This window comes from Cebus imitator, unplaced genomic scaffold (assembly GCF_001604975.1).
Source record: "Cebus imitator isolate Cc_AM_T3 unplaced genomic scaffold, Cebus_imitator-1.0 Scaffold52, whole genome shotgun sequence".
Taxonomy (NCBI): Eukaryota; Metazoa; Chordata; class Mammalia; order Primates; family Cebidae; genus Cebus; species Cebus imitator.
In genome coordinates, this window is record NW_016107367.1 from 7,699,287 (window position 1) to 7,718,196 (window position 18,910).

At 44.8% G+C, this 18,910-nt stretch overlaps 1 protein-coding gene across 1 annotated transcript; it reads left to right on the top strand.

Moving 5' to 3' along the window:
- The first annotated feature begins 1,001 nt into the window (after positions 1 to 1,001).
- On the top strand, positions 1,002 to 3,290 carry TCL1A (TCL1 family AKT coactivator A). Its single transcript, XM_037738359.1, has 3 exons — positions 1,002 to 1,130; positions 2,660 to 2,827; positions 3,243 to 3,290. The coding sequence occupies exons 1-3, from the start codon at positions 1,002 to 1,004 to the stop codon at positions 3,288 to 3,290; spliced, it is 345 nt and encodes a 114-aa protein (XP_037594287.1).
- Positions 3,291 to 18,910: the final 15,620 nt, after the last annotated feature.

Consider the following 18,910-nt stretch of genomic DNA (forward strand, 5'->3'; position numbering starts at 1 on the left):
GTGAGGCGTGGAACTCCATCCCGTGGTGATGTTTGAGCCAGGCTGGAGCTGGCCTCACGTGTGTCTCATTGTGCTGACTTTCTTAATTGCCTCAGTGGGAATTCGTTACAGCAAAATAAAGTGAAATTGTTTTCCTTATTGCTTCTAATTTACAGAGATGGTTTTGATCATATAAATCAGGAACTTTTGAAATCCACTGATCTTAGGGTGGAAGGCGGGGTTTCTTTTTAAGTATTCATTTTGAACTATGCTTTCACTAGTAAATGCAAAGCCCAAAGGGAAACACCCATGTTTCTCCACCACATTTTGTAATACCTGTTAGATGTCCACAGCATCACCGAGCCATGGAAAACGCATGCTTTGTGTATGGAAGACGAAGGGGGAGAGTCAAGAGTTGCACTTTGCCAAGAAATGTACTCTGATGCTCAAAGGCCCAGGCTGGGACCGATCCAGGGAAGCTTGGAAAGCCCAGTCCTAGCTGAGGCCCGCGCGGGTCTCTTTTGCTCCCAGAAAATGTGGAAGGGGTCCCGGCCCTGGGCATCCTGGTGCCGACTGTGAGTTCCCAGCAGAGTGCCCAGAGTCCGGGTCCGGCAGCGGAGGGGAGCGGCGGGGCCTCCCAGAAGAAGAAAGGGCCACCGTCACCCCAGGTGCCTCTCTAGCAGCGGAGGCCGGCGGTCGGGGTCGCCGCGGGCCTGCTGGGGCCAGGTCTGCGTTCCCAGGCGCTGCCACCGTTCCAGGGAGCAAGTCAGGCCGGGACGTAGCGCCTGCGTGGGACCCTCACTCGCCACCACGACCCCCACGAGCCCCGCCCCATCCTGCCCTACGCCCTGCGCCCAGGTCGTCGTCCCGCCCCGGAGCCCCGCCCCAAGGCCGTCCTCCCGCCCCGCCGCTGGGTGGCGACCGCAGGCTGCCTGGCTATAAAGCGTGGCCCCACATCCCAGGGACCAGCGAGCTACCTGGAGAGGCTCTGGCTGTGGCTTCTTAGAGGGTCCGAGGGAGCCATGGTCGAGCAGCAGTTACGCACGGACTCGATCACTGACCACCCGGACCGCCTGTGGATCTGGCAGCAGCTCGTGTATTTGGATGAGAACCAGTGCACCTGGCTGCCCTTAGTCATGGAGGTACAGCCCGCTTTGGAGCGGATGGTGGGGCAGCAGGGGCAGCCGCGGGAGCTTGGGAGGCCCCAGGACGGGCGAGGCCTAGAAAAGCACCCACTGTGGGGCGGGGAGGCTCCCCACAGATGAAGCCACTTTGAGCTGGGCTCTGGAGGATGAACAGTTCACCAGGCCGGGAAGAAGGGTGGGAGAACCACAAAGGAATGTCGACCAAAGGATGGGACCCAGTGCCTGTGAGTGTGACTATAATGTTGACTACAGCAGGACGTTTCTGGGCTTCGGGGTCCTAATCCTTAAAATGGGTATCTCTAAAGTAAGTGACTCATTCATGTGGCCAAACATCGGAGTCATCTTAGGTGGGTCCCAGAAATCTGTATTTTAAAAAGAGAACCCTCAACAGCTTCGGGTCATGGCAACCATGAACATAGCCCTAGAGTGTGAGGTATTTCCTATTTCCTCTGTGCTTTATTAAGAAGAACAAATTTAACGAGTACAAGCGCCGGTATTGAATCAGTATTGGCGTGGTTTCATATGTGATACTTTAAGATGCGTCTTTAGTTCATGTTAGGTTTTTATTAAAGTAATGTAACTCTTTTACAAGTATTTGGATTTACTCAATGAAAGAGTCAAAAAATATTCAAACTCTTTCCAAACATACACTGAAGAAAGCATATAGATTTAAAAATATATTAGAACATACATGTAATACAGTAGCAAATAAGAGTTATTGAGTGTTGACTGTGTCTCTACAGATGGGAAACTGAAGCACAAAAATGTAATTTGCCCAAGGTAGAACTGCTAGTAGGTAATGGGGCTGGAATTCTAGGCTCTTCAACCACCAAAATTTGCACTTCTGTTGGCATTTAAATTTTTTAAATATACATTTTTCTTTAAAAATCATGTCAAATGTTTACTTAAGTCAAAATTTGAAAAATAATTTGAAGATTCAGTGAATATCTTTTTTAAAATGTCTGCTTGAGAAATCTCTTCTTCAATGTGACACCAAAAAATCACGAATCTAGACAGTTTTTCACATAATCATGTTAAATGCCACACAAAAAGTAACCCACTAGCAAACTATGGGGCAGGGTTTGCCTCACACACTTGAAAAAGCCAGCATTCTTTTTCTCTTTTTTTCTTTCATCTTTTTTTTTTTTTGGTAGAGACAGGATCTTGCTCTGTCACCCAGGCTAGTCTCAAACTCCTGGCCTCAAGTGATCCTCCTGCCTCAGCCTTCCAAAGCACTGGGATTACAAGTGTGAGTCACTGCAACTCAGCAGAAAAAAGTGTGCCTTTCATGGCCCTTGCTAGGTGGCTAGACACGTGTGCATGCTGGTGGTTCTGGCCCAGCCAGAGTCCCTGTGAGGATCATGCATGGCCTAAGGAAGTGAGCTTCAGGGGACCGTGATGACCAGCATTTCACACTCGGACCCTTCCCCAGCTGGGTGGGTGGCTGGCAGGAAGGACTCCGGTTTTCTGTGCCTGGAGGAGCCCTGGCAAGTGGACCCTGAAGGTATGCCCTGTCCTTTTCTTCTCCTCAGAAGGCGGATAAATTACGGGTGCTCTTTCGTCAGGAAGTCACCGTCCTGGGGAAGCCTATGACCCCCACCCAGATAGGCCGAAGCCCGCTGCCTCTCATGTGGCAGCTCTACCCTGATGGACGATACCGATCCTCAGACTCCAGTTTCTGGCGCATAGTGTACCACGTCAAGGCGAGTGTGTTTCTCCCAGGGATCTATCGGGCGATCTTGGGTTTCCCCTCCTCAGTGCCTGGCCTCAGTGGTTTATCTTCCCTCCATCCCAGTGCCAAAAGCATTAAAAAATGGGGGAAATGTACAACTGCGGATTTCTAAAGGATTTTAACAGAGAGAAGATGGATCCTCTGAGGTCTCTAACAGAACCCTCCCTCTACTCCCTCCCAGCCCCCAGCCTGGCCGCAGGAAGTCCCCTTTGGTGGGCAGTCACAAGCTGAAGGCTACAGGGAGGAGGGCAGTCTCCAAGAGCCCCCGAAATCCTCACACTCGGCTTTCCACTGTTATTCCCAGCTAGGGAAGGCAGAGGAGTGAGGAATGGAGGGAGAGAAGGGCTCTGGCTCATCAGTGCCCTCTCTCTCTCTCTGCCTCTCAGATTGAAGGTGTGAAGAACATGCTTCTCGAGCAGCTGCCAGCTGACTAAGTGTGGCATGGTGAGTTCCACTGGAGCCTGACGCCTCTTAGTCCACAGCGGCTGTATCAGATGGAAAGACCACCCCTTCTCCGTGAGGGCAGTGCTAACCCCTCCCCAACTGTTGCCTTCTGAGGGTCCTGGGATGGGAGAGGCTTCCTAGAGGCACTCATGTCTCCCCCTTACCACTTTGGGACCCAGGAGCTTCGCAGATGCATACGGCCCCCTTAGCGCAGCTGCACACATCTGTACAGTGCTCACGAGTTTCAGCCAGTGCTTTCATTGTCAGTTGCTTTCTTAAATTACATCAACCGAGCCAGATATTAGATGGTGTTACTGCGTTTTGAGGAAGTGGTCTTCTGACCATAAGCCCTCTGTCCTGTTTAGAATTTGCCTTGGCTCAGACAGAAGGCCTCTGGGGCCATCACTGACCACCAGGCTTCCCACTCAGACTTGCTCCCGCAGCACCGCCCCTCACCCCTACCTGGTCCTTTCCTTCACCCTTGACTCTGTCTTCTCTTGTCCTTTCCCAGGTCTTGCAGCACCCGTCTCCTTTCACCCCAGGGCCTGCACCTGGCCAGTCCACAATGGGGATGTTCGTGTTTCTATTCACCTTCGTTTCCTATGCCGGTGTCGTCTTCTCCACCATGCTGGGGTCTGGGAGAGAACAGACAGACAGAGGATGAGCTCTACCCAGGGCCTGCTGGACCTGCCTGTGACTCACTGTGCTCCCATCAGCACTACCACTCCTGCCAGGGAGGACTCCAGTTGGTAGAGCTTCCTCCAGGTCCCCAGTATACCTGTGCCTTGGCTTTTCTCAGCTGGCTGATAGTCTTTGGCCTCTTTCTGTCCCTTCTGTCCCTCACGGCACTAGTGCTTCATGTCGCACACCCATTCAGCTCCCTAACTTCTGAGAACACAGCCGATTCACCTGAGCAAGGCCTCTGAGACCCTGGGCCAGTGGTCTCACGTGGGGCTGTGCCTGCACACAAATACATCTGCAAACCCTGCCTGCCAACAGGGGTTCAGGGGCAGCTCAAGGAAAGGCCTGAAAGGAGCCCATATCTGTGCTCAGGACTCAGAAGCCTTTGGGTCAATGGTCCACAGCCTGGGACGCAGCATCAGGCCAGGCTGCTGAGCCCCGTGGACGAACCCCCAGAACCCTTGGCTGCCTACCTGGGAAAGGGATAGATGTTGGGTTTCCCCTCTTTTATAGATGACCACACACCTGGGTGTTGTTACTAGGCTGTATGTGGCATGAATACTTTTTGTAATAATCGATTGATTAAATGCAAGATGATTTCTCTAACTTTGTGCTGAATCAGTATCTATCCTTGGCTTAGACTCTGGTGGAGAGAAGTGAGAATAGGTAGCCACCAAACAAGAAATAAATATTCATGGATTTACTTCTTTTACTTTGGAGATAAGGGACTACAGTTTTTTTTTTTTTTTTCTCCATGTAATCCAACACTTAAAACCCCAGCGCTCTTGGAGGCATATGTTGAGAACCACTAGAGTAAGCAACCTCAAAAACGTTGTCAGCAATTCTTGGTATTCAAGAGCCCTTCCAATCCGCCTCCTCGTGGTTCTGCCCTCCTTATTGCCATGTGCCCTTGCCCCAGCCAGCTCTGCCTCCTCCTCACCCAGGCAGTCACCAGGCTCTGTCCTTGCCCGGATACTTCTATCCTTTCTGCTCTCAATCCCAGCAGGAGCCCCTCCTGCCTGAAACTGTCCCTGAGCACTCAGGCCCCAGGCAGATTCCCCTCCCCATGTCCCCTGACCTGCAGTCACAGCAGAGCCCGCCCTGTGACCTCCTCTTACTCCCTTCCCAAGACCCGCTGCCACTCCCTAGATGGTAGCTGGACCTCGGATATTACCGGGGGATGCCTTCCGGAGAGTGGAATCCGTCCTGGGTAGAATCCTGGCCCTCCCACTTGTGTCTCTAGTCCACAGCTTTCTGGTCACAGAGTTGAACTTAGAGGGTCCTTCTGAGAATTCAGTGGGACATATAACTCAAGTGCTTTAAGAGAATTGTGTAAGGAAAACACTATTTCTCCCACTTTATAGTCTCTGAACCCAGGTTTCTTAACCAGCACTAGACAGAGAAGAAACACTGGCGCCCAGCGTGCCAGGGTGTGTGTCTCTTGTTGTAAACCCGTCACCTAGCACGGTGCATGGCAGCCTGGGAGTTCGGTCTGTGGGAGCAATTACTGTACAGATGCCTCTCAGCAGGGCCAAAACATGGAGAGTCAGAGCAGTGGCACCACAGGAGGTCAGGCAGCCGCCTCATTTTAGGAATAGGAACATGGAGACCCAGAAAGAGGAAAGCTCGTGTGCAAGATTCTTTTGTTTACTGAATATTTAACCATCACCACGAACAGCGCCAGGAGCTGGGATGCAGCCTTAGTTCTGGAAAAAGATAAAACGGTGCGAAATCCCAGAAGAAAATAGAACAAAGTAACAGGGTAGGGAGTTCGAATGGCTGGTAAGGAAATTCCTGTCTGAGAAGGTGGCATTTAAGATTGAGCCTTGAGGCCAGGCGCTGTGGCTCATGCCTGGCCATCACTTTGGGAGGCCAAGGCGGGTAGATCATGAGGTCATCAGTTCAAGACCAGCCTGGCCAACATTCTGAAACCCCGTCTCTACTCCAACTACAAAAAGTTAGCTGGGAGTGGTGGCGGGCGCCTGTAATCCCAGCTCCTCTGGAGGCTAAGGCAGGAGAATCACTTGAACCTGGGAGGCAGAGGTTACAGTGACTGGAGATTGCACCACTGCACTCCAGCCTGGGCAACAGTGACAGACTCCATCTCAAAAAAAAAAGATTTGAGCCTTGAAAAAGAGGGAGCTAGATTCTAAGGAAGAGGTAATGGCAAATGCTGTGAAGATTTAATTTGCTGTGGAAATTACAAACACAGCAAAAGGATCACTTCTCACTAAAAGAAATATTGTTTTGTAAGAATAAATGTCCCTAATAAATTAACTAAATGCAATGCAGAATCTCAGTTTTCCACAAGACTGACTCTAGGGTTTTGGCTGGAATGGTTGGGCAGACAATGGGGCTGGAATTGTTAGACGTCCTATTTATCAGGATGAGGGAGGCATAGGTTTGGCCAAGGGTGGGGGATATCTCAGGAGTTCTGTGTTAGTGTGTTACACATGAGTTACTTAGGATACCCCAGTTGAATTGCTGATAGTCTGTTGATTGAATGTGGATCTAGAACTCAGCTCAGGTCCAGAACAATACATTGAAGAGTCTTTAAAATGATCATTAAAGCCAGGGGCTTGACTGAGATCACTTATGGGGAGATGGTGGTCTCTTTGTTTTTTTTATTTATTATGATTTTTTGTTTTGAGACAAGGTCTTGCCATGTTGCCCAGGCTGATCTCAGACTCTCAAGCTCAAGTGATCCTCCTGCCTCAGCCTCCCTCCCAAGTAGCCAGGATTACAGGTACAAGTCACCAATGCTTAGTGATGGAGATGTCTGAAACCAAGGGAAGAAAGTGTTTTAAGGAGGATGTGGGCAGCTGAGGAACTCGCTGTTGAGAGACTGCGTAGAGGGAAGGAAGGAATGTGGCCATTGGAGTTGGTATGTGGAGAGCGATGGGGACCTTGCCAGGCAGTGTCAATGCTGTGATGGGGCAGAGCCCTGCTGGTGTGGCAGGAGAGGAGGGGTGTTGAGGAGAGCCAGCCCTGCTGTTAGCCTTGTTGTAAGGAAAATTGGAAAAGTGAGGTGCTGAGTATGTTCCAAGTAGGAAATAATGGAGCCTGGGCATGCATGCTCCAAGAAAGGGTTGGTGGAAAGTGACCACCTGATGGGGCAGAACAGAGGGCCCAATCCCAGGAACAATCCTAGATGCCTGAGGAATCTAGAAGGCACAAACCGGAGGCACAGACGCACGTGCCAGCATCCGACAGAGCAGTGCCAGCAGCTGATCTATGTTATGCTAATCTTTTTAAAATTTTTCCCTACACAAAGTTGTTTTGCCAATGTATTTTAAATACTTCATAATTTTTCCCTTACATACTTTTTTTCTGAGACGGAGTTTCACTCTTGTTGCGCAGGCTGGAGCGCAATGGCATGATCTTGGCTCACTGCAACCTCTGCCTCCTAGGTTCGGGTGATTCTCCCACCTCAGCCTCCCAAGTAGCTGAGATTTCAAGCTTGCACCACTACACCCAGCTAACTTGTATTTTTAGTAGAGACAGGGTTTCATCATGTTGGTCAGGTTGGTCTCGAACTCCCGACCTCAGATGATCTGCCTGCCTCAGCTTCCCAAAGTGCTGGGATTACAGGAGTGAGCCATTGTGCCCAGCCTCCCTCTACATATTTTATTCCATATATATTTATTTATATTTTCTTTAATATCTTTGAATAACATGTTGCAGTTTTCAGAGTATAGGTTTTACATTTCTCTTGTTAAATTGATTCCTAAGTTTATTCTTTTTTTATTATGCTAAAAAAAAACATCTAATTAGCCTGGTGTGGTGGTATGTACCTGTAGTGCCAGCTACTTGTGGAGCTGAGTGGGGAGGATTGCTGAGCCTGGGAAGTCAAGGCTGCAGTGAGCCGTGTTTGTGCCACTGCAGTCCAGCCTGGGTGACAGAGCAAGACCCTGTCTCAAACAAACAACAAAAAAAGCAAACAAAAAACCTAACATGAAATCTGCCCTCATAACAGACTTTTAAGTGTTCATATAATTGTTAATTATATGAACATTATTGTACAGTAGATCTCTAGAACTTTTTCCTCTTGCATGAGAAAGAAAACCACCACTCTTCTTTCTGCTTCTATGAGTTTTCCAACTTCAGCTTTCTCACATTAGTAGGAATCACGCAGTATCTGTCCTTCTGTGGCTGATTTATTTCACTTACTGTGATGCCCTCAAGGCTCATCCATTTGGCTAGATTTCCTTCTTTTCTAAGGCTGCATAAAGTTTCATTGTATGTATAGACCACGATTTCCTCATCCATCAGCGGATAGGAGGTGGTTTCTATTTGGTATTATGGATGGTGCTGCAATGAATGTGGGCAAGCAATATCAATTCAAGATTCTGTTTCCTAATTCTTTTGGATAAATATCCATAAGTTGGATTGCCGAGCCATATGGTAGTTCTATTTTTAGTTTTTTGAAGATCCTTCATACTGGTTTCTGTAACAGTTAAACATTTTACATTCCTACCAACTGTGCACAAGGGTTTGCCACATCCTTACCAGCATTTGTTGTTGTCTGTTTTTTTTTTATAACGTCCATCCTCACAAGTATGATGTGATACTTATTTTACTTATTTTATTTCAATCTGGATGATTTTTCTTTTGTCTTCTTGCCTAATTACCCTGGCTAGAACCTCCAGAACTGTGTTGAGTAGAAATAGTGAGAGTGGGCTGGGCATGGTGGCTTACGCCTCTAATTCCAGCACTCTGGGAGGCCGAAGTAGGCAGATCACCTGAGGTCATGAGTTCAAGACCAGGCTGGCCAACATGGTGAAACTCCCATCTCTACAAAAATTAGCTGGGCGTGGTGGTGGGCACCTGTAATCGTAGCTACTCAGGAGGCTGAGGTAGGAGAAACTCTTGAACCCAGGAGGTGGAGGTTGCAGTGAGCCAAGATTGTGCCACTGTAATCCAGCCTGGGTGACAGAGCAAGGCTCCATCTCAAAAAAAGAAAGAAAGAGAGTGGATATCCTTGCCTTGGTCCTGATCTTAGGGAGAAAGTTTCATCTTTCACCCTTAAGTCTGATATTAGCTATGGCTTCTTCATAAATGTCCTTTATCATGTTGAAGAAGTTCCCTTCTATTCTCAGTTTATTGAATGTTTTTATCACCCAGAGATGTTAGATTTTGTCAGATGCTTTTTCTGCATCTGTTGAGATGATCATCTACTGGAATGTTGGGTTTTGTCCTTTATTTTATTGATACGGTGTATTACACTTTTTTTTGTATGTTGAACCACTTTGCATTTCTGAGATGAATTCTACTTGATCCTAGTGTATAATCTTTTTTATATGTTGCTGGATTTGGTTTGCTAGTATTTTGTTAAGGGTTTTTATATCTGTATTCATAAGAAGTATTAGTCTGTAGTTTTCTCTTGTGATGTCTTTGTCTGATTTTGGTATCATATATAAGTTTTTAATACTACAAATTTTATTTTTTAATTTAAAAATATTAGCCGGGCGCGGTGGCTCAAGCCTGTAATCCCAGCACTGTGGGAGGCCGAGGCAGGTGGATCACGAGGTCAAGAGATCGAGACCATCCTGGTCAACATGGTGAAACCCCGTCTCTACTAAAAATACAAAAAATTAGCTGGGCATGGTGGCGCGTGCCTGTAATCCCAGCTACTCAGGAGGCTGAGGCAGGAGAATTGCCTGAACCTGGGAGGCGGAGGTTGCGGTGAGCCGAGATCGTGCCATTGCACTCCAGCCTGGGTAACAAGAGCGAAACTCTGTCTCAAAAAAAAAAAAAAAAATTATTAGACACAGGGTTTCACCATGTTACTTAGGCTAGTTTTGAACTCTTGGATTCAAGTGATCCTTCCGCCTCTGTCTTTCAAAGCCTGGTCAAAATGTTGAGACCTCATCTCTAAAATAAATAAATAAATAGATAAAAAGGCTGGGCACAGTGGCTCATACCTGTAATCTCAACATTTTGGGAGGTCAAGGCAGGTGGATCATTTTAAGTCAGGAGTTCGAGACCAGCCTGGCCAACATGATGAAACCCCATCTCTACTTAAAATACAAAAATTAGCCAGGCATGGTGGCACACACCTCTAATCCCAACTACTCAGGAGGCTGAAGTAGGAGAATTGCTTTAGCCAGGGAGGTGGAGGTTGCAGTGAGCCAAGATCATACCACTAGCCTGGGCAATAGAGTGAGACTATGTTTCAATCAATCGATCAGTCAATCAATAGTAAAACTAAATAAGTAATACATAATAAAAAGTAAAATTAATAAAATAATAAAAATAAAAAAATAAATATATCAGGCCATGTAAATTATGCCTATGTATCAAATGCACACAGATATGCTCAATTTTCCTGATTCTTCCATGTGCATTTGAAAAGGAGGCATTTCTCTCAACTAAGTTCAGAGATGTAAATCTCTGCTTTATTAATAATACGGCTTAGGTTTTCTGTGTTCTCAGTCATTGTTTTTGTTCATTTGTTCTATCTCATCCTGAAAAAAATATACTAATGTTTCCTATTGGTATATTCTCCTTTAATCTGGTAGTTGACGTTTCATAAAGTTGTTGCTGTGTTACCGGCCACATAAGTGTTGATTGTTATATCTTGTGTAGCCTTTGGCTCAATGATCTATCCTTTCTTTCAGTGGTTTCTGGCTAGTGTTCTACCTTGACATACATGAAGATCGTGAACTGTGTCTATCTGTTTGTATTAATTTGCATTTGTCTGGCATATCTGTGCCTAGCATCTTATTTAAATCTTTCTGAATCTCTTTGTTTTAGGCATGTTCATTCAGATGTGTGTGCATGTGTATGAAAAGGTTGGATTTTGATGCATTTTTTCAATTGGTGAATGAAATTCATTTCAGGTACTGATGATACATCTGATGTACTAGTCTTAGTATTGCTGTATGTTTATCTTTATATACATATAAAATTTTCTCTATATGCTCTGTTTTCTACATTCTTTTTTAGCATTTTTCTTGGCATTGCATTTTCATTTCATATCTTTACACTTATATCTTAGGGTAGTTTCCTCAGTGCTTGTTTTCTTTCCTTTCTTTTACATTTTTTTTTTTTTTGAGACAGGGTCTTGCTCTGTCTCTGTTGCTCTGTTGCCCAGGCTGGAGTGCAGTGGTGTGATTTCAGCTCACTGCAAGCTCCACTTCCCAGGCTCAAGCAATCCTCCCACCTCAGCCTCCCGAGTACCTGGGACTACAGATGTTTGTCACCATGCTTAGGTAATTTTTAAATTTTTTTATAGAGATGAGGTCTCACTATATTGTCCAGGCTGGTCTTGAACTCCTGGGCTCAAGCAATCCTCTCACCTCAGCCTCCCAAAGTGCCGGAATTACAGGCATGAGCCATTGCACCTGACCAGCCTTTCCTAAAAAAATACTATTTACTCTAGCATTGTCTAAAGAACGCTCTATAATACTGGACGTGTTCTGTATCTGTTGCCCAGTGTGGTAGCTACTAGCTACTGTGGCTATGGAGCACTTGAAATATGGCTAGTATAATTGAGAAACTTAATTTTAAATTGTATTCAATGTTAATTGAATTTTAATAGCCACATGTGACTGGGGTCCACCTGTTGGGTGGTGCAGGTCTTTTGGTTCCCTGCTGCAAGCAAAATTGAAATGAGTAACATTTCCTTCCCCAACCCCTCTCCCTCTCCAATGCATCTAAATTAATATTAAATGCTAAGTAATATCTCCAAGGAAGCTATCAAGCTTACTTTCTGTATACTCTCCATTTTTCCCCATTTTTGATAACTGAAATATACCTTTATTATCAGACAATGTAACAAACACATAGGATTTCTCACACTCCTGCGCCTTATTTAGGATTAGGGTTAGAGTTAGACATTTCTCACCACTAGTCCTAATGGAAAGCTTCCTAAATACTTCTTGATTGTCTGAAGGTCACAGCTTAGTGGATTACTCAGGAAGTGCTCACAGGAACATTATTTCTGGATTCCTTCCTCTTCACTGAGGTTTGTCTGTGGCCTTTCTTCTTGAAGGCATTTGACTCAAGAATTTAAAAATCTCAAAGTGAGGAGGGTGTTACATTTCCTTTCTTGGTATTTGCACTATGTTACTCCATTTACTTCTCTGTAGTTTTAACTTAAAAAGTATTCTGTGAAGATCTAATCCCAGGTAAGTTCCTTGTTCATTTTACCTTATGCCAAAGGGATTTCTGTTCCATAATGTACAATAATTTTAAGATTGTGTCTTGGAGGTCACTGTTCTTGTTCATATGTTCTAGGCACATCATGGTCCCTTCAGATACATAGGTTCATGTCATCTTTTTTGTCTTCAGGAATTTTTTTTTAATAGTTTCTACCCACTGCCTTACTTTCCTCTTTGTGGGGGTTTGGGGGTGAGACTTCTATTATGGATATGTTGCATCTTCGTTGCCTGTCTATTACTTTCTCTTCAATTCTTTTCGTCTTTTTATTCTGCTGATTTTTTTCTCCTACTTTACTTACTCAGTTTTTCTTTGATATCTTGGCTGGTCTGCTGGACTTTGTGAGAATTGGGAGATTGGAAAACAATGCCTCTGTCAGCATCTTGCCCTGAATCCTATTGTATTTTAAAGCTACTTTGTTACTGTCACTGTATTTTGATTACAAAACAACTTTATTTACAAAGGGGAAATGCCTGCAGAAATAAACTAATTCTCAGAGATTCTAACTCTTTTGTATGTCAAATGAGTTAACTTGAACTTGTCCAGTGAATTTATTGTCAGTGAACCTCCTATGGCAAATAGAACTTAGAAATTTAAGTGAGAAATTTTCCAAGAAAATGCTCTCACAAATACTTTACTATAATGATCATTTATAGTTTTGAGGTGAAAATTCTATAGCTCTTGAAACTGCTAAACACATTTTAATAATATGGGAGAGCTCTTTGTACTAGTCAATACTAAAACTTATAAAGTCATTATTGGTACCTGGTGCAGCAGTGTGGGACTTACTTACACAGCAGGTTCATTGGTTAAGATGACAATTACTCAGGCCGCTGGACTTAGAAGGCCCCCAAAAGGCTGAAATCCAGTAAACACGGCCAGGGCTATTCTGACTTGGTGGTGCCTCTCCTCAGCACTGGCCTTATCAGCTCACTAAGCAAGGACAGTAAGAAGTCAGGGCCGCTTTACCATCTTATCGGCTGGGGTGTCTCATTTCTACTCATCCCCACAACTTGGAGGTCATGAGTAACCACAGTGAAGCTTCAATTTAGAAGGGACTCATACATGTTTAGCCTATTTTCTGTAAATAGACTATGATCATAGGTTTTTTGTTTTCTTCGTTTTGTTTTGTTTTGAGATGGAGCCTCACTCTGTTGCCGAGGTTGCAGTGCAGTGGGGTGATCACAGCTCACTGCAACCTCCGCCTCTCGGGTTCAAGAGATTCACCTGCCTCAGCCTCCTGAGTAGCTGAGATTACAGGCGTGCACCATCACACCAGGCTAATTTTTGTATTTTTAGTAGAGATGGGGTTTCACCATGTTGGTCAGACTGGTCTCAAACTCCTGACCTTGTGATCCACCTGCCTTGGCCTCGTAAAGTGCTGGGATTACAGGAGGGAGGGTCAAGCTAAATTAAGTCTGAAAGGGTGGAATGCCCTGTCTGACATATAGATACAGGGGGCACAGGGCATTTCACAATGAACCAGATGGGATGATTGCCCCCTGTATCTACATGTTGGACGGGATACTCCATCCTTTTAGGCTTAATTTAGCTTGACCCTCCCTCCCATAATAGCTTTCACAGTCTCTCCAAGGATTTCACTGGGGTTTCACGCTTCTCCCCATCACTCCTTACTTTGAGCTCTAACATCCACCAATTTGGTGTGGTTTATGGATGATCCTATTCCTGTTCCATGCACGTCACCCTGCCCTACACTGAGCAGTACTCTGATTCTTTCCCCACAGGGCTGCAGGTGACAGCCTTTGGGGATACCCTGGGGGTTAAGTTGGAGGGTTTAGGGAGGGGGAGGGGTTAACATTCAGACTACAGCTCTAAGAGGGCTATTAGTAAGTCTTGTTTTGAATAAGTCCCTGAGGGATTGTTACAGTATTACCACCGCCCCAATAAAGCTGTACCACTCACATCTCTCTGGAGGCCTCTCTGCCTCACAGAACGCACCCTCCTCCTCCCTTCACGTAGGTAATCCTTGAAACACCAACATTCTTGCTGTATTATGCAGGGCAACGTGGTTGTCTAACTTGAGGCTATCTTCTCTGGATTTAACACCTGTCAGTGTTGTTCCTGGAACCAAGCCAGATCATATAGGAGAGAAGGAAATTTATTGCTGTAACTGGATACAGGGAGAAGGCTGGAGATAATTCCACCAGACCAATGAAAAGTGTTACAATTTTCTTAGTGCTTATATAGGTTGGGGTTATGTGCCTATGTGCAGTATAGCATTCACCTAAGTCTATAGGTAACTAATTTTGTTTCAACTAGAAGTTCAGAGTCCCCCTCCCAAAAAAAAAATGCTTGCTAAGTCTGATTAAGCCGTGTGGGCCCCAGTATCTTCAAGGCCTGTCTATTGTGATACCAGAGTGATTATTTTTCTCTTACCTCTTTTACAGCTTGGTCCAGAGAGCTGCCTTAGACTCTCCAACAAATCTATTCAAACAGCTGCCTCTGTTACCTTGACTAGTCTCTGATTTTGTCTATTCAAGGTAGGCCCTGGCACTAGGAAGGTAAGGCTGGCTCCATTATTTTGGTTTGCTCCAGCAAGGGAGAAGCCTGTGCAAGGCTCCTACTGACCATGTTTCATTTCTAGCTTGATGCCTGGGCACCGAGTTCCCCAGGGCTCACTATGTGCTCAGTGTTAAGGCAGCTCTGAGGAAGTGGCTCCGTGTGACCGGGGTGCTATGCTGTGTGGAAGTGGCTCTGTGTGACCGGGGTGCTATGCCGTGTGGAAGTGGCTCCGTGTAACTGGGGTGCTATCCTGGCCTGCCTGTCGACTGTCATGCAGGCCTGTCTGTGTGACCGTCAGGGAGAACTGGCCTGCCACAATGTGACTTGCTAAATAAAAGACTATTCCGAAAAGAAATTATGTCTCTCCTAGGAGGCAAAGCTGCTGTCGTCAATTATAAGTTTTCAGTTTTCTTTCTTGCTTGTATACCATTCAGGGAATGTTTGAGTTGAGAAAGGAGGAAGAATGGGGAAAAAGTTTCCATGAACAGGACCTGTTAAGGAATGCTCTCTGGAAAGTGGGTGGGATTCAGGCCTGTGGAGGAAAGTTCTTGAGTGCTCCAGGAGTGTGCAAAGGCCAGGAGACTGGACTGAGACTGGTCCAGGACTAACAGCAAGCCTGCTTGGCCAAGAAAGAGGCATTCTAAGAACCTACCTATAGGAGGCATTATTACAATGATGCCTTTTTTTTTTAACAGGAGGGAATACAGGCTTCGAGAGATTATGCACAAGCTCTAAGTTACATCTCTAGTAAACAGAAGCTCTGGATTCAAACACGGCCACGCTCGAGTCTGTACTCTTAGTCACCATGCTATACTGTACAGACTGACAGAGGAAAACATGCTTGGATGGAATCCCAGCTCAGTTACTTTCTCAGACTCACAGGTGAAGTGTTACACTTCTCAGAGCCTCAGTTCCTCACCTGTGCTAAGAGAGGTGTATTAAAACCTACCTTATAATGAAACGGCCTTTGCAGAATTATAGGTAATAAGCAAACTCTAACAAGACCGACTCCATCTTGCTTCCAAACTCATAGGCTAAACTGGTTTTTTCGCTGCTTCTAGTGAGAAGGCCAAGATAACTGTGATAGTAATTCAGTTTATAGCTAAACTTTCAGGCCAGAAAAACTGACCCCCCTCCACGTTTAGAGACTGAAGTCGTATTCCTAAGTCAAGCTTAGAATCATGGTAGAAGCTTGAACTTTGCCAAAGAATGGTAAAGTAGACCAAGAGATGCCACCTAATCCTAAAACCATTGCCCGCCCTCCTGGGAACACAGGTGCAAGAAAACAGTTTTAGATGCCCCATGACGTCATCCCCAGTGACTTAATTGTTTCAGTTCCCCACACCTATGCCTCCTAATTCTAAGGGAGGTGGGTTTGAGAAATTTCTCCCTCTTCTCACTCAGCTGCCCTGCAACACCCACTGTAGTTGTATTTTTTCAGGGCAGCGGGCAAAATGAACCCATTGGGCTGTGATGAGAAGGTTGCTGTTAGTTTTAAAGCAGGTAACAGAGGAAAAGTACCCGGCATAGCGGGTTCCAGAAATGTCAATATTCCTCCTTCCTGATATTGTCCGTATTTAGTGAAAAGTGTCATGAATAGTGTTCTTTAGAGGAAAAAATTAAAACCTTTCCTAAGACTATTTTACTTTGAGAAAAGATCATAAAAAGCACTGAAGGACAAACCAAATGTCGATGTCTTGTCCTTTCATTTTTATTCATATGATTTAAGCAGGAGGGAAAGAACTACTACTGGTCTGCAACTAAAGAGATCAACAGTGTTGCAAGAATAACACAATTTGCTCTATTTTGAAAAAAAATCAAACAATTGGCTTGAGAGGCTCACCTTAAAAAACATGACATATAATCACAAATAATTAGGTCGATTTTTGCTCCAAGTTACAACTGCCTTTTTTAACTGTTCAACAGGGTGACAAGCACCCCCCACCTACATTTGCTTCCAGCTAAGAATGAATGCATCCAGGTGCTCATGCCACAGTAGGAAAAACTAAACTTGAAATAAAACTGTATCATTAGCTTTGTAATTCCTTGTAACAAAAGTCTTTGAATATATAAGGAAAAGGGTAAGATGTGTATATTGTGCATTTTTCTCCTCAAATTGCTAATCCTTTTGTAAAGATAGATTTGTAAATATTATATGCTAAATTTTATTAATCGGTTTCTTGATATTTTAAAAATGAACATCACACCTTTGTTACAAGAAGCTCAGGGTAATGTGCCCAGCAGTTGGCAATGTGGGGCTGAAGGTGTGTGATGTGATGTGGAGTCACGAAGCTGGGGTTTTATTGACACCTAACCACCTACAATCTTGTCCCAGGACAAACTCTTGCCAGCCCCACTTGGCACATAAGGTCAAGATAATAAATTCTGGATATTTTTTTAGGAGGCCGGGGTGACAAGCACATACTTGTCACCCCTGGCTTCCTAAAAAGCGTGTAATGTAATGGTTACACTAAGCAAAAAACACCAGCCCCTCAGAGTCCTTTACTGGAAAGTACAGGTAACAGTGTGTGGTATGCCTTGATTGAGGAATGAAAGATCTGAGGAAACTTCGTTCTGGTTTTAGTACACCAGAATTACTTTTCAATTTTAGAAAACCAAGGAGGTTAGAGAAAGTAGAGAGGAATTAGGGGATGCTTTTTTATGGGTTCATTTATACGAAGAAGAGAACTAGCCATAAATATTTGGTAAGATACATCCTGTCTTAAACTTGAATTATAATATGAGTAACGCTTAAGGGAATTTAATAAAGAAGGAAAGCTAAAAAAAAAAGAGAGAAAGGCAGTTGGTCCAAAAAGTGATCCCAGTGGACTAGCTAGGATAATGTGTGATTAACACACATTATCTCCTTTAGGCCTTACGAAGAAGTAAGTACTCTTGTTTCCCCCAAGTTCCTGGTGAAGAAACAGGCTCTGAGACTAGAAGTTACTTGCCCCAAGTTAGTAAGTGGTGTGGTCTGGATGTTGCCAGAATCTGCCGTTTCTCCCTTGTGGCGTTCGTTTATTCCACTCAATCTTTGGGCCTGAGCTGGGTGCAAGGGGTACACATTCTAGCCCAGAAGGAACTCCTATGATAGAAAGAAACCCAGCGCAGTGATCGGGAACACAGGAAGGGCTTAGCGTGGGCCAGCTGGGCAAGGCCCCTCTGAGAATTCCTGTTTGAGGTCACTTTTTCAGCCAAGCATAAGGCAATGACATCATACGTTTGATGGACTGAAACAGCCAGCTTGGATCCAGGATCAAGTTACTAGAGAAACTTGATAGAATTGTTGAGCACATCTGGCCTTTTGAGGTTTACAGGCAGGAATTCAAAGTGGAAATTGTCAGCCTATTTTTACTATTATTTTGTCTATCGATATTTTTCTCTCAGGTTTAGAAAATAAGAAAGCAAAGTACGTTCCACAAAATGTGGCATTTCACCTGGCAAATGATACAGAAGAGCGGGGCAGACAGTCTCTCATGTGTATGAAGGAGTTTTGGGAACATAGAATCTAAGCTGGTGAAAGATGAATGTTTAGATATTCAGGAAAGAAGTCCTTTGTCAGTGTTTCTCCACATACTTATCTGTGTTTTTGCCATGTTGTTTTGTACTTTATTTTGTTGTTGTAGGAAATAATAAAAGGTTCCTCTTCAAATCTTTCCTCTTAGTTCATTACAAATAGTTACTTCCAAGGTTAATGTACTTGAAAGCTTTTGCTAATAATCCTAAAGTAGCTGTTAGTCGTAATAAAGATGTAAGTGCCTCCCGCATTCTTAGTTTTTCCACTTTAACCTAGGTATTTGCCCTGACATGCCTGAACAAGCCCAGGCAAGCCTTAGGTCATAGCTTATTCCCCTTCCTTATTTGGAAATGTTATCGCTTCTCTAAGCATTCCTCAAGTGACTTCCTCTTTTCCTTTGTTCTCCTCTGCCTTTACCTGTTTAGAAAGTTTCCAAGTTTTTAGCCAATCGGGTCACACATACAATGTGAGGTCCTGTTGTTCTGGCCAATGGAAACTGGACACAGCAGCAGGGCGATTGCATCAGGTTATGGCAGTTATAAATGTCCCCGTCTCCTTGTTCAGGTGTGCACTCGTGGCAAGACTGCCGGTGAGTTGCACCCCTCCTGCAGGAAGTAAACTAGGCTTGCTGAGTGATCCATTGTCTCCGTGTGGGTTTTTCCCGACGTTATAAACCCGTTTCCAACATTGTTCCTGCTAGGCAGAAATTTTTAATCATTGTCACAT

Coding starts and splice junctions, on each gene's coding strand:
- TCL1A (XM_037738359.1), top strand. CDS start 1,002: ATGGTCGAGCAGCAGTTACGCACGGACTCGATCACTGACCACCCGGAC. Junction 1,131..2,659: donor TAGTCATGGAGGTACAGCCC/GCTTTGGAGCGG, acceptor TCTCCTCAGAAG/GCGGATAAATTACGGGTGCT. Junction 2,828..3,242: donor GCATAGTGTACCACGTCAAG/GCGAGTGTGTTT, acceptor TCTGCCTCTCAG/ATTGAAGGTGTGAAGAACAT.